General features: G+C 40.5%; 1 protein-coding gene across 1 annotated transcript in view; it reads left to right on the top strand.

Moving 5' to 3' along the window:
• Positions 1 to 14685, top strand: part of abcb7 (ATP-binding cassette, sub-family B (MDR/TAP), member 7) — a 31287-nt gene extending 16602 nt beyond the window's left edge. The window contains exons 9-16 of the mRNA XM_042493685.1: positions 2765 to 2939; positions 4344 to 4501; positions 7202 to 7365; positions 8210 to 8339; positions 8762 to 8933; positions 10925 to 11028; positions 11721 to 11828; positions 13178 to 14685. Coding sequence (XP_042349619.1) covers positions 2765 to 2939; positions 4344 to 4501; positions 7202 to 7365; positions 8210 to 8339; positions 8762 to 8933; positions 10925 to 11028; positions 11721 to 11828; positions 13178 to 13396 — 1230 coding nt within the window. The 3' untranslated portion in view covers positions 13397 to 14685. The remainder of the gene's footprint in view (positions 1 to 2764; positions 2940 to 4343; positions 4502 to 7201; positions 7366 to 8209; positions 8340 to 8761; positions 8934 to 10924; positions 11029 to 11720; positions 11829 to 13177) is intronic.
• Positions 14686 to 14995: the final 310 nt, after the last annotated feature.

Genomic DNA, 14995 nt, shown 5'->3' with positions numbered 1-14995 from the left:
ATCATTTAAAAACACAAGTACAAACAGCAGTGATTACAGGTTATTTGTAACATAAAATAGAAAAGAATAAAGACAAGACACCAAAACTATCACTGCAGATCACGAACCGGCTGTGGAGTCAGCTCTTCGATGAAACGTAGAAGAGCTCCACTTCAGCATTCATTTATTTATATTGAACCTTTATTCAACCAGGTCTGGCCCACTGAGATCAAAGATCTATTTTACATAGAAAACCTGGCAAAGAATAGCAGCAACAACAATCAGTTTCTAGTAATACTGATGGAATTGGTTAATACCTTAATTGTACAGAGTTTCTTTCATGGAGCATTTTCTGATTAAGACATGTGGGATATGCTGATATTATTTGGGCTTTAGGAGCATTCTTTGGACATGAATACAGCACATTCAGAATATATGTCTCAGCTGGGGTTTTTAACGCAGATGCTGCAAGTGGCTCCAGCTGCCCGCCGTTACATATTTTGAAGCAATAAACAGCATATTAAGGCATCCAGCCCCTGTCAAAAATAGGGGATGACCGATATTAGTTTAACTGGGCCAATACCAATACCAATTATTAATACTTGATGACACCGGAAAACAATATATGGAACTGATTTGCATTTACCGTAAAAATGAAATTATTTCTGTTAAAAAATTTTTGGAATATAACAAACTCCAACATAAAACTTTGTTTAAATGCCTTTAGCAAATGTTTATTCAAAACTTTCAACATTACATACAGCAAATTCCCTGCAACGCTTTTATATTAGTGAAAATTTAAATTAAGAAATGAATGCTGACACTGTCTTTGCATGTATTGCCCTCCCTATTGTTGGTCGGGTGTAATACACACACTTTTTCATCAATTAATTTTATCGGGCGAATATTAACACTTAATAACATAAAGATAATGCATTTGTTAATTATCATGTTAGTCATTTAGACATATTGCATTTACATTAACCTAGAGCAACAGCTAACGAACACAGAAAATGCCAAATATTGGCCCTGATAATCTGTTGACCCAGAGTCAAAAAAAAACCCACATCACGACCAGATATGTCTGCATGTAAACAGGAATATTGGTGGAATATTCTTTTTCATTAGATATGTAAACATCTTCGTAGGAATATTGACCATTTGGAATAAGGGTGAAACAACTGAATATTTTGAGCATGAGCAACATAGTCAGTGTCACTTCACTTGCCACAAACAATGAGACATTTATCACTGGACATGCAGGACTATTTTCCTGGTTTACTCAATGACCCAAATAGCATCTCGGTTATAGTTTTGGACTGGAAGGGTATGCCACTGGAGGCTTTATTTTGAATAGAAATGTCTGCTCAAAGGCAGTGTGGTTTATGGGTGAGTGTGCTCTCACAGGTACCTAACTGATGTGATGTGGTGCGGATGTAAACAGTGCTTTACACTTTTCTCAGTGGCATGGTTATCCTGAATCTTTACCTTTTGCTGCTTTAAGCCGCTTTCTAGGTAACCTCATTGTACAGAGGACACATACAAACATAATCACCATCCAGTTTTGGGTGCTTTGTTAGGCTGTTCTAGATATATTTTTGCACCCGTGTTATTTTCTTTGCTGTATTATTTTGCGTTCTGTTTTTCCCTTAACGTTTTGTTGTGTGTTATTTTGTGTCATCCGTGCCAATGCGGCCGGATTTAGCATCACTCTGAGCTGTGAGTGTGCATATGTAATTAGATCTCCGCCCACTCAGAAATCCGTTCCACTTTCACAAAGGGCTGGATGAGAACCTGAACACGGTGCCTTGCACTGCTTGTGTTTGTCCTCCATGTGCTACTTTCTTCTCTCTCTCTCTCTCTCTCTCTCTCTCTCTCTCTCTCTCTCTCTCTCTCTCTTTCTCTTTCTTCTCTTTCTTTCTCTCTCTCTCTCTCTGATTTCCTGCATTTCCCTATATGCAAATCAGTGGCAAGTTGGTAGCAGCACAGCACCACTGCCGTTAGCTAGAGAAGCAAATCGCCCACTTAACCAGAGCAGAGGAACAATAGTGCAAACTAAACAAACAGCAATATTAGGTAATTGGCAGCAGAGTTGAGGGTTGTTGTTATGATCATGGCATAGTTTTATGTGCTGAATGTAAGAGATGTGCTTGTGGCTGATTCATGATGCTTTTTTTTCTCTAAATTATTGCTCTATGTCTTAATCAAAATTAGTGCTGCTTGTGTGGTGTAACACTTAAGAGCAATCTGTGTTCTGTTTGTAGGTGTCTGCTACAGATGTAAACACAGACTGACTACAGTGTCAGTGATGAATAATCTGCAGCGATTTTTTGGGTTAACTTGCAAACGATGTTTAGGCTTTCCTTACAATTATATTTTCTGACCCGCTCTTTTGTCGGAATCGCTGCTATCCTCTGCCGAAGCTGCACTACTGAGCAGGCTCTGGATTTTGTTCTGCCGCCCTCCACATCCTTTAAGATCAGTGGGGAGGAGATGAAGATACAGAGACATGAAAAAGTGCTTTAGAGGCCAACTGAGACCCAGACTACGCCCAGAGCGGTCACAGAGAACAAATGCAGCCTGGAGGCAGGCTGCGCTAAAGTGTCTATCTGCCTGACACTGCTCTCCATGCTACCTTAAACTTTAACCCTAACCATATTTTGTGTCTCTCCCTCTTTCTCTCTCGACTTGCACTCTCTTTCCTTTTGTGAATCCTCTTTGCTGTCTCCATGCCCTGTGCTCCCTTCTCTCCTCCCTCTCTGCATGTTTCTCATCTCGGCTGCAGTACTTCAACAATGAGAAGTATGAAGCAGAGAGGTATGATGGATACCTGAAGATCTATGAGTCATCTTCTTTAAAAACCACATCGACGCTTGCCATGCTCAACTTTGGCCAGAGTGCCATCTTCAGTGTCGGCCTCACTGCCATCATGGTGTTGGCCAGCAAGGGCATCGCGGCAGGTGAGTGTGTGTGTTTGTGTGTGTGTGTGTGTCTGTGTTAGAGCTACAAGGATTAATCATTTCGTGAACTATTAATTGCCAACTAAACTGATAATCAGTTAATTGGTTTGAGTTATTTTTGTGATTTTTTATTATTTTTGAGAAAAAGTAAAGAATCCAATTCCAGCTTCTTAAAGGGAAATTTTAATCAGCTTTGTATCATAACAGTGGGGCTAGTATGAGTAGTTAACTTCCCTCTATATAACCAGTACGAAACACAGCCGAATAATGCAAAACGTGTCATCCGGCGATGTTTCGCTCACTTTCTGGGCTTGAACTACTAGCTATATCTCAGAAATTTCATATTGCCTTCCACCTGCATGTTACCACAGCAGACACAAAGAGTGTAGAAGTGGACCAAGAGAAAGACCCGCCCCTCTTTCTGTTTCTCAAACTCAGACTAAACTCCGAACAAACGGTAAAAAATAGGCATTGCTGATTGAACATAAATCAAGACAATGTTACTGCACTGCCCGTTTCTATCTTGAATTTTTTCCAGAAATATATTTCAGTGAACTGTTATCTGTACTAGCATGAGTTTTTGAACAGGAAGAGGGCGCCATACTGTTTCCCACGTAGTGAAAAGGTGCATTGTAAAACCGAGATTAAATGTAAAACTGAGCAGCGCAGAATAAATAGTTTCATTAAAACATCATAATCCCACCAGTGAAATAATTATTGACAAGACATTTTAGGACGTCATCTTGGGCTTTGGAAGTGATCGACATTTTTTCACTATTTTCTGATATTTGATAGACCAACATCTAATTGATTAACTGGGAATATAATCCATAATAAAAATAAGTCTGTTGCAAATCTATACTGTAGGTGTTTTAGGTGGAAGGATTTTCTTTTTTATTTGGAAAATCATTCTCTGAAGATGTATAAACCATAAAAAAAAAAATTATAGCATCCGGGTGTAAAGGCGTAAAATACATCACATGACTTGAATTTCTCTTGTCATGCTCATAATCTGTGTCCATGGCACAAAAGTAAAAAAAAAAAAGTGCGCTTGGAAGTATGAAAGCTTAAAAAAACACCTCAAAACAAAATCAAATGGACAGATGAAAATGGCAAGTAAAACCCTGACTGAACTGGATAATAGAAACTAAATGAGAACAAAGCACAGCAAGCATGAAAAAGTGGCATGAATAGGAAATAAAACAGCCTTGATGCAGAAAATGAAATCACAGCGGGTGGAGATAGATTCAGACTGTAACATGCTTTGTCTGCTTTCACAACTTGAAAGAAGAAGTGACTTGAGTGTTATTTTTTTTTTATAGATCTTGTACCAAAAGATACACGCATGATACAATAGAGCTAGATTATGTGCAGTCTGTAAATTGTTGCGTCGCTGTCGTCTAGGTACGATGACTGTGGGAGACCTGGTGTTGGTGAACGGCCTGCTCTTCCAGCTCTCCCTGCCTCTCAACTTCCTGGGAACTGTGTACAGAGAGACCAGGCAGGCCCTAATAGACATGAACACTCTTTTCACCCTGCTCAGTGTCGACACCAAGATCAAGGTAACTTGTTGGCCTGACATGAACCTCTCCACAGTAGCAGTAAATTGCAGAATGTTGTTATTTTTGTTTTTTTTTTCTTCTCTAACAAGTGAGAGACCTATAGACAATAGAAAGTGAATACAGGGTTCATTACATTTTCTGAAAAAAAAAAAACACTTTTTCACTGAGACTTTTTCCCCAATGGCAGCAGATAATGTTTAATTGCACAAGTGGTCAAAGATTTGAACACAGGACTGAGTTATTCTTGGCCGCATGACATAGCTAACCTATCCACATGTGCTGTAAAAATGATAGGTTGTAGTCAAAATAGTAATTACACGCTTGATGTGACTCAGGTGTTTCCTTGTCTATTGCCACTTGTAGAGCACGACATTACTCGCTTGTCGGGGTGTTATGACAAATTGCAGCAGAACTGTGATTGGCTATTTTTGAGTGATTTATTCAGATCATTGACTAGTTGTGAGCTGTCTTCAATCATTGATTTAAATGAAATGACAGCAACACAAGCTTGTTTTGTTTTAGTCTTGTTAGTCTTGTTTTGTCTTCCAAGGGAATGTGGTCTGGTAAAAATGATTGTGATGATATGTGAAAGTGTTGTTGTTCTGTTTGTGCAGATCATCTGCTGACACACTGGTAGTGCTTATTCGCCCGTTTCTATTGTCAAGTTCTGGAGGGAAATGAGAAACTGTTCTAAATGTTTTCAGCCGTTTTTGTTGAATTGCCTTTGGTTAATTTTTGTCTATGTTTCATATTTTTGTTAACAAAAGGTGCTTTTTGTAGCCTGGGAACCAGATGAATCTGCAAGCTGTTTTATTTGTCCTGTCAGATGTGTTTTATTCCACTCCACTTCAGACAGATTCCCACCCAACCTGGACCGCTGTGGGCCAACCACAACCATTACACTAACAAGGGACAGGTTAATTTTGACCATTGAAAACTTCCAGAGCCTTTGTGCTTAACTCGTAGTACATAATGACGTCAGTTTTGTCTTGCACCCTACACCACGGACACTTTCGCAAGCATAGACTTAGCTAAGTTAAGAGGAGCGTGGTTGAGGCAGGAAAACAACTAAGATGGCTGCAGCTAATTTTAAACTTGCTGTTGAAGTACTATTTATAAGTTCTTATGGCAAAAATGACAATACTCCACATACTGATGCTACACCATCACAGCTCATCTCTGTGGGCTGTGATCTGTTTACATTTGTCCATCGCTCAGTGCTATATCACATGTTGTCGCTCCGATTGGCTGCATGTCTGTCCAATTGCATCCTGATGGATTTTGATCTATGGATGCTGATAACGCCCCTTGGAAAACTAGGTTTGCATTCGTGGATTGGTCTGTCAATGCCAGAATAACCCTTTTGTGCACTTACTAATGTCTTTGCTTTGCAACATCTGCTTAAAGTTTACCATGGCCCACTAGGGCTTTAACGTATGATTGTTTTCATTAATGATCAATTTACTAGTTATTTTCTTGATTAATCAATTGTCTTTTTGTCCATAAAATGAAAGAAAAAGGTCACTTTAGATTGCTTGTGATATATGGCCTACAGTCCAAAACCCTATTATACTGTATTCATAAATAACAAAGAAAAACATAAAATCCAGATTCTTTTTCTTGAATGACAAAAATTGACAAATTTTCTTGCGTTTCAGTTCTAGTGCCCAAAAGCATGTAACATCCTTTTTACGGGGTTGAGACACTACATCATGTTAAAGCACAGCTAATATTCCTGGGGTTCAATGTTGAATTTACTACTTGTGAACTGACCTTAAAAACTCACAGACTTTCACAGAAAGAAAGTCAAAACTGGATCCTGTTCTTAACTTAACAAAAGTCCAAAACAGTTCAGATTTTAGACATGTTGGTTCTCTGTTTCTTCAATGTCATAGCTGTCAATTGTTTTTGTGAGACATTTCACTACATTTATCTTTTTCTTTTTTAACACAACAGCCCATCTTGTGTCACAAGAGCACATTTAAGTGCAAATGTGTGCCTGCTGCTGTCTAACAATATGAACGCCATTCCCATCTCCAGCCTGTAATTATAGTAGCAGAAATGAATCTGTCCAGTTATTTTTCACTCATCAGTAATACTCCTCGCCATTGTGATTCCCTCTGGAACGGCACTGCCCAGCAGGCCATTACTGTCTGAATGCTTTTTTTTTTTTTTTGGAACACACTGGCCTATTATGTAGATGTAAAATAATTTAAAACACCCCCTTACTTGAAACTGCTCCACAAAATAAAAAAATAAATGATTTTGGCTTTTTTCCATGTTGGGGGTGTGTGAAATTATCATCTGTTTATACTAATGGACTATGAGTTATTTGTTTAATTGGCTGAGGTGGATTGTGGGTGATTATGTTGTTATTAGATAGTATAGAAACGAAGCAGAAAAGGCTTTTACTCACAGGGCAAGGACAGCGCTTTATTCACTGCTGACCTTGGCTGTATCTCAGCTCTATGGCTCAGCTCAGTATGTACCGAAAGTTTTCACGCCTATTGATCCTTCAGTCACCATGAAGGGCAGCGTCTGAAGATTCGGTTGAAACGACCTCTGGAATGCACTGTGAATGTCTCCGCTTTATGCAGCCCATCTTGGCTCTGTGCTCCAGCATTATATGCCTTTACAAGGTGTTGAAGTAACGTTGCATCATGCGTTTTGTCTGTCTCACCCCTCTGATGGTTTCTCTAGGAGAGGGATCTCGCCCCAGCATTAACCATCACACCACAGGAGGCCACCATCCGCTTCGAGGACGTCTACTTTGAATACCTGGAGGGCCAGAAGGTCTTAAACGGAGTGTCCTTCGAGGTGCCTGCTGGGAAGAAGGTGGCTATCGTTGGTGGCAGCGGGTCAGGGTAGGTCACCTCTCACAGCAGTACACTGGTGGGCAAATTCACTTAAGGATTGTGCTGCAGCCAGTATGCCTGCAAAAAGAAAACATGTTGTTCTCAAAGCACCCACAAAAGGTAAAATGCATCCCTGACTGCGCTGCTAGGAAAACAATGTCTCAGTGTTCCCGTGCTATTTGCATGTATTTAAATTAGGTAACATGCATACATGTGACGCAAAATTTGCCCCGTTTATGCAAATGAGCTTCATTGCAAAAAAAAAAGTCCAATTCTCAAAAATCAGCCACACACATTTACAGTAAAATTATCAGCGTCCTCAGAGAGATAGTGATAACTGAAGCACATCTTTAAGGGGTGTCACACCCAGATTTTCCAGTCTCCCTGAAGTTTTGAGGAATGCCTCTGCACCTTGTTGATCAGGACCTGTAGCTCACGGTCTGCTTTTCTTTCTCTCTGTGATTGTTCTGCCTTCTGTGTTCTTGACACAAAGGCAACATTTATACTCTGCCACGTGGATAGCTGCAGTCACATAAAAAAAAGGGAAACTTTCATTCAACTGCAGAACTTTATGGTCGTGTTTGCGCTGTAACATCATTAGCACCATATCTTTTGTGGATTGGACCTCAGACTGGACAGATAACAGTTTCAAGTGATGCACAACTCATGGTGCCTTCGACAGCCACAATCTATTCTTTGTGAATTTGCTCCCGAACTGTCAAAGCTTTAGCCAGGTGTGCATCACCTCATCTGTATGTGCAGACAGACTTATCATGAGAAATCATCAGTAGGCTGTGGGGGTGCAGTTCGCAGACAGAATGATGCTGATGATTGGTTCCACGTCTGGTTGCAGGAAGAGCACCATTGTGCGGCTGTTGTTCCGCTTCTATGAGCCCCAGCAGGGGAACATCTACGTAGCGGGGCAGAATATCCAAGAAGTCAGCCTTGACAGCCTGAGGAAGTCCTTGGGGGTCGTACCTCAGGTCTGAGACACATCAACACAACAAAAAAAAAGCAAAAATGTGATTTTATGACCTCCATGTAGGTTGTTTTTCACTATTAGAAGCTTCTTTACCACAAATGAAATGTGTTTATGTATGACTTTTTTAATAGGAAATCTTATATATTTGAGTTATTACTGATAATTATATACAACAAGGGGGCAGCATATAACAAAGAAACATTAATAGTTAACAGCAGCATCAGAAATAAGCTGAATTCAGCTAAGTTTTCACTGCAGTAAGCTCAGAGGCTGATCTGAACAGATGGTACATGAACAGCATTTCTGTCATTTGCGTTCGTTCTCTTTCTCCCTCCTACCCTTGTCTTGGTATCTGCAGTCCTCTGCTGCAATAAAAATATTCTCTGAAGCCTCTTTTTTTCCCTCTAACTGTGTTGTTGTCAGGATGCCGTTCTGTTCCACAACACCATCTTCTACAACTTGCAGTACGGCAACATCAACGCCACACCAGAGGAGGTGCACCGAGTGGCGCGTCTAGCAGGCATCCATGATGCTATCCTCAGGATGCCCCATGGCTATGACACCCAGGTTGGGGAGCGGGGCCTCAAGCTGTCAGGTTAGCTGCACTATTCTGACTACTGTTTGAATGCGGCCTCCTCTGCAGAAGCAAGCAACAGAGCTGTGTGTTTTGTTTATTTCCCTGGATGGTACAAAGTTAAAAGATGCATAACCCAGAAACTATTTCAGTATGTTGTTCTAGTATAAGGCTGCAACCAGAGATTATTTTCATTATTGACTAATCTGTTGATTCTTTTTTGTAATTAATTGTTTAGTCACACATAAACACATAAAACAAACATGTTTCATTTACAATGATGCACAAAGAGAAAAGCAGCAAATCTTAACACCTGAGAATATTCTGCAGTTTGTTTGATTGTTGATTTGTGCATTATTTTTTCATCAAAATTGTTGAAGATGAATCATCTAATAGTTTCAGCTCTAATATAATAGTGATATTGTGATATGAGGTTAAAGGTTGATTTGGGAGATTGTGTCAGTATATGGCGTTGTCAAAAATATTGTTTTATCGATACATATCAATTTTGAAACGGTTTCATTACTTATTTTCCACAGTATCGATACACCACTACCAGCTGCGCTCTCTCAGACAGTTAATGTTTACTGCAGTCATTGTGTCATTCTCTTCTACTAACCAACAAAGAAGTCATTTTGGTCAAGTTATAGCCTAGTTATATTTATCTTTTCATAAAAAAGTATGATTGTGTGTGCTCAGCTTCAGTTTTACCCCGTGGTATCAAAAATGGTATTGACTATCAATATTTTTCAAGATAATGTATAGAGGTTAGAAACTGCATTTTTGTGACACTTAAATCTGACCTTATCTGTTATAGCTGCTGTAACTGACCTCCTAACTGCATTTTATTTAACAAGCAAATATTTTATGAAAGCAAAAGTAGTCTTATCCAAAATAGTGTCTCAGTATTGATCTTGAAGAATTAAGTCGCAATTGTCTTGGTATTTGGTTCTGCTCGTTTTGGTCAGCTTAACATTTGGAAACATGGTCATTTCTTTATTGCTACTACAGGAAATGAAACAAAGCACAGGGGTCTAAATCTTCCACAGACCGTTCTTTTTATCTTTCATCTGATGCAATGAATATACAGTAAATTAGGATGGCAGTTGCCATGTGTGCTTTGAGAAATAAATGTAAGCGAGAGACTGCAAAATGCTATGAGGAATATTTAAATTTGCACAGCTGTAGATATTATTAAAATGTTTGCCTAACCATTGCAGTTGAGAATTACTTTTAAGACTTTGATTACGAGCTGTTGCCTTGTTAAAGAAGGCGACAATTAAACTTAATTTAATTATTAAATTTGACCTCATTTTATGAGATTCATTATGAGTCTTAATCTGTGGCTGCACCATTGTTATTTTGTTGTCTGTGTGGTCTGTGAACTTGCTTAATGGCATGTTGCCTTATTTGATCTGCAGTGATAGTGCGCGACTGAGTAGTATTTGGCTCCTAGCATCACTCTGGAACTCATTTAGCCCACGTTAACACACAGTGTTTAACACACACAGTGTGTGAGCACTTTCACTCAACATTCAAGATGCAATTACTGGCAGCACAGATTTCTTTATGTGGAGTGACTGAGTGAGTGAGAGAACGGACAAAATAAAGACATGACTAACTTCTCATTAATTTCACTGCTGCTGTACGTGACAGCTGCCAGTGAGTTTGTCAGCGGAGGGGGGGTTAAGGGGGGGGCGTCTGGGCTAACTTCCTTCATTGCTGTTCTCTACAGCCAGCAATATTTGTATCTGCTGAACGCTGCTTGCTTTCAAGAGGCCACACACAGCTCATATGTAATAAAGGCCGAGTCAGACACAGTGGGAGAAATCTTTGGGTCCTGCTGATTTTTTTTCACAATTAAATGAAAGTCTGTTTTACCAGCCCTCTGTTTGAGGTAATTATCTGATGAGAAGGGCCAGAGAGAGACCTGCTGTATCCTCACATATTTCATCCCGTTTGGCTTGAGCCTGGTTTGCTTTTATTTTTGGCATTTTGCTGTTTCGTCTTAGGAGGGGAGAAGCAACGTGTCGCCATTGCCCGCGCAATACTAAAGAATCCACCCATCCTCCTGTATGACGAAGCAACATCCTCCCTCGACTCTATCACAGAAGAGGTGGGCCTGACAGTGCATGAACACACACACACACACACACACACACACACAGGCAGGAACAGGCACGCACACGCACATGTAACATGCCCACAAATGCCCATTGTCTGCTGCACGTACGGGTTGACACCTCACCGTGCCTGCAGAACAAACACCCACTCATTCGCCTGCTAGAGGTACACAATAATTCAACTCAGTCCTGCGTCACATACCTGCTGTGACATACACACACCCCATCCCCACACGCACCACCCCCATGTTCCCCCCTGCCACCTGCCACTGTTTTCTCCTACTTAATCTCCAGCTCAGCTTAAACCCCACAGTCTTTGTAAATGTTACATTTAATGAGAAAGTTCAGCATGCCCTCTCTGAACTTCAGCAAAAAGAGTGGGGCAGTAGATGTGGTTGTTAATTGAGATTTTCAGTTCTCGTCAAGGAGGTGTGTTTAAATTATCATGTGTAAACACTGAAAAGAAAAGCATATGAAGGTGGATGTTGCTGAGCAACATTCTGTTGACTTAGCTTCTTCAAATCAAAGTTTGGGAGTATGTTTCATATATATCCTGTCATTCATGCACTTTTTTTTTCTTATTTTTGCAAGCCACCATTATTGCCAACCTGGGGAACTATTTTCTTGTGGATCGGGGGATACTCTTCATCCTAACAGAATGATAAAACTATTTGTGTGCTTCCAGAACATCCTGACTTCAATGAAGGACATGGTGAAGGACAGGACATCAGTGTTCATCGCCCACAGGCTTTCCACTATCGTAGACGCAGACGAGATTATAGTGCTCAGCGAGGTAAGAACTCATCCACTTATTTTTTTACTTGATCTCATACCTTCTCTAATTAACATTGCCAGTTGTAATGTCAGGTTCAAAAAAAGCAAATAATATGATGGTTCAGAGTTTACCAGTATAAACATGCGCTGTGTTAATTGCCAGTCCAATTAGACGATTTTGCATTGAAGGGAAGGATGATGACCTGCACTCTGCTTGACCTTTGGCGCACTGTATCTACCGGCAACAAGAATTTAGCAAGCAGCCTCTGTTTTTGCCACTCATTTATTTTGAGTTACCTTTCTACAACGTACGTGATGAAAACATGCTTTGTTTAGCTTTTCTCATTAACTCCAACAACAACAGGACACTGTTGGTAGAAGTGGATGCATTATTTTTTCCATAAGGGCTCATTAAAGCAGTCAGACTCGACTGGCTGTTTTGGTCAGATGGCCTGTCTTGTTTGTCTCGGTGACTAATAATGTATGGGCCGGCTTCCCAGACACTGATGAGGCCTCATCCAGGACTAAACATGTCATTTAATGGAGATTTACATGGTTTACCTATACAGGTTTTTGGTCAGATGTCTTTAAGTCAGGTTTAAGGTGCCACAGAGACACCAGTATATTTTAAATCTTTCTGGTGCCTCAAGAGAGACATCCAAGCAGAGAGAAAAATGCTGCAGTATGTTAACCAGTTGGGCTTGAGGCACTGCAAAGCACAAAATGACACTGAGTGAAGTCAGTTATTATCTGGAAAGTAAGAGTTAATATGAAATGTAACACAGATGAAGTGACAGTTTCCACCAGTGTCAGATAGGATAAAATGAGAAGAGGTTTCTTTGAACCGCAGCGAGTGAGCATGTGTCGTTCCATGTTTCCAGAGTCAGATGGCGGGGATCAGAGGGTCGTGGCGAGGAGGCATGTTTGTGTGTGATGTCGCCATGCCATTCGCTAGTGTCACCAGCAGAGGACTGCCTGGGGTGCTCATTAAAATAACGAGCCGAAGCAGTCACGTGCTCATCTTGGGTGCACTAAAGATGATGCCAACACCTCTGCATGCTCATGGGAGGTGGGGGAAGGGGGGTGCCTTCATTTGTGTTTGACTGCGTGGGAGGGATGTGTCGTTTGCTGCGTGCGGATGCGTGTGTGTGTGTGCGAGTCCGTGTTTTTGAGTGAGGAATTGCAACAGTTGTTGGGGAGGCGGCAGGAATTGTAGGGGGGAGCTGACTCCCCACAGAGAGTGTGGTCAGTGTTGTGCGGTCATGACGAGATGCTAACTATAGGACTCTTTCACTTCGTGTGCTACCGTCATTTTTGGCATGTTTAGGTTTTTCTAGATAGATCGCCTGCTCTTTTTTCCTCTGGTAGGGTAAAGTGGCAGAGCGAGGAGACCATCAAACCCTCCTTAGCATCCCGGGCAGCCTGTACGCAGACCTGTGGAACACCCAGAACAGCAAATTCCTCAACAGCAACAAGAGCTCGACCAAGCCACCAGCAGAGCGCCTGTCCCAGAAGGAGGAGGAGAGGAAAAAATTGCAGGAGGAGATCCTCAACAGTGTTAAGGGCTGTGGGAACTGCTCCTGTTGAGAGGAGCTGCCACCTCCATGTCTCTACATCCCTCACAGATGGGCTACACTGGAATCCCTGCTCTGTGCAGTATTTGGGAGGGAGAGGAATCGGGGTACATCCCCTCTACCCACTCAAGCCAAGCCCCCACCCATGTGACTGTCCCTCCTCCTCCTCATGTGAATTAAGGCCACCGCTCGCCAAAGTGAAGGAGGAGGAGCAGAACAGGGAGCAAGTGTGTTTCGCACTGGCTGGTGTCCAGAGATAGAGCTTCTATGCCAGTTGTCTCAGCTGAAGCCAAGCATAAGAGACCTTGTATATCACATACGTGTGTGTAAGACATCTGTTAGTCAACATGGCTGCCCCCCCCCATTTTTGACATCAGGTTTATTGACATCTTCCATTGCACTGGAAACAGATGAGAGTATACATAATGACTTGCATATGCCTTGATGTTGACAAAAAAAATTGTATTGATTTAATTTTTTAAAATTATTTTCAAAATAACCGATAGTTTGCTTTTTTTATATAAGGATGCACACATTTATTGCAATTTATTCTGTGAGTAGAAGGACTGAATTACAAACATTGTTTTGCAGAATGCGTTGGTTTGAATAACTCAATTTCATTTAGCAGATGCTTAAATTGGATTTAATCATAATGCACATTGCCCATGACGTGGTTAATGCATGTTCTAAAAATATCATATTTGGCAGCTAATCAAGTCTTCTAGATGCAATTCGCTGCATAATATGGATATTTGGACTCATGAACATGCAAAATAGCTCCCCAGTGAATTAGCAGTAAGTCTCAGTCACATTCATGTAAATATACCACTCTGAGAATGACGAGAAGTAACTTTAATAAATCATGAATGGTTTTCACCACAGTTGGAGCCACAGTAAGAAACAACTTGAAAGTCTCCTCTGGGAAAATTTCACAGTCATATCATTTAGCCTTGGTTGACGGGCCTTTTCTAATGAAAAGTTATTCATGGAGTTTTAACAGTGCTAAGACAGCTTTTTGGATTTTATAAACACAATACAGAGACTTCTTCCTGAAGGTTACATGTAATGTTAATATTTAAAAACTGACAATACATGTACGTACTCATTTTCCAAAGGATGTTTTGCCTGTGATATGCACATTTTGTTTGGAACTTTGGTATGTTGTTGTATCTATAAATGACAAGATTAATTTATCTTGTTCTGTACACACAATGTAAAGCCTGTGTCACAGTATTCTGGAGTATATGTTGACTGTGAATACACTGCAGACAGATTAATAAATGTTGGCTTTTGTCTAAACAAGGTTGCCATGCTGTTGTTCTTATTATAGTTAAGTGATGCAGTGAAACAGACCATAAAAGAGTAGAAATACAGCATATATATATATATAAGGGAAACTCTCTAATTAGAGTCTGGTTGTATAGGGTGGAATTATTTCCCGAACTGGGGGCTGTGACCCTCTTATTATAGAACTTCAAAAAATCTCAAGATTATTAATAAGCAAAAAGAAATGTCCTTTATTTAGAAAAAAAAAATAGAGTGACATTTTAGGGAATGGGTATATGCTTTTTGGCAGAGAGTTAAATGAAAAGTTGGGCTGCACTAAACTAGG

The sequence above is a fragment of the Plectropomus leopardus genome, chromosome 9 (assembly GCF_008729295.1).
Source record: "Plectropomus leopardus isolate mb chromosome 9, YSFRI_Pleo_2.0, whole genome shotgun sequence".
NCBI lineage: Eukaryota > Metazoa > Chordata > Actinopteri > Perciformes > Serranidae > Plectropomus > Plectropomus leopardus.
This window is presented reverse-complemented; position numbering and strand designations above follow the sequence as displayed.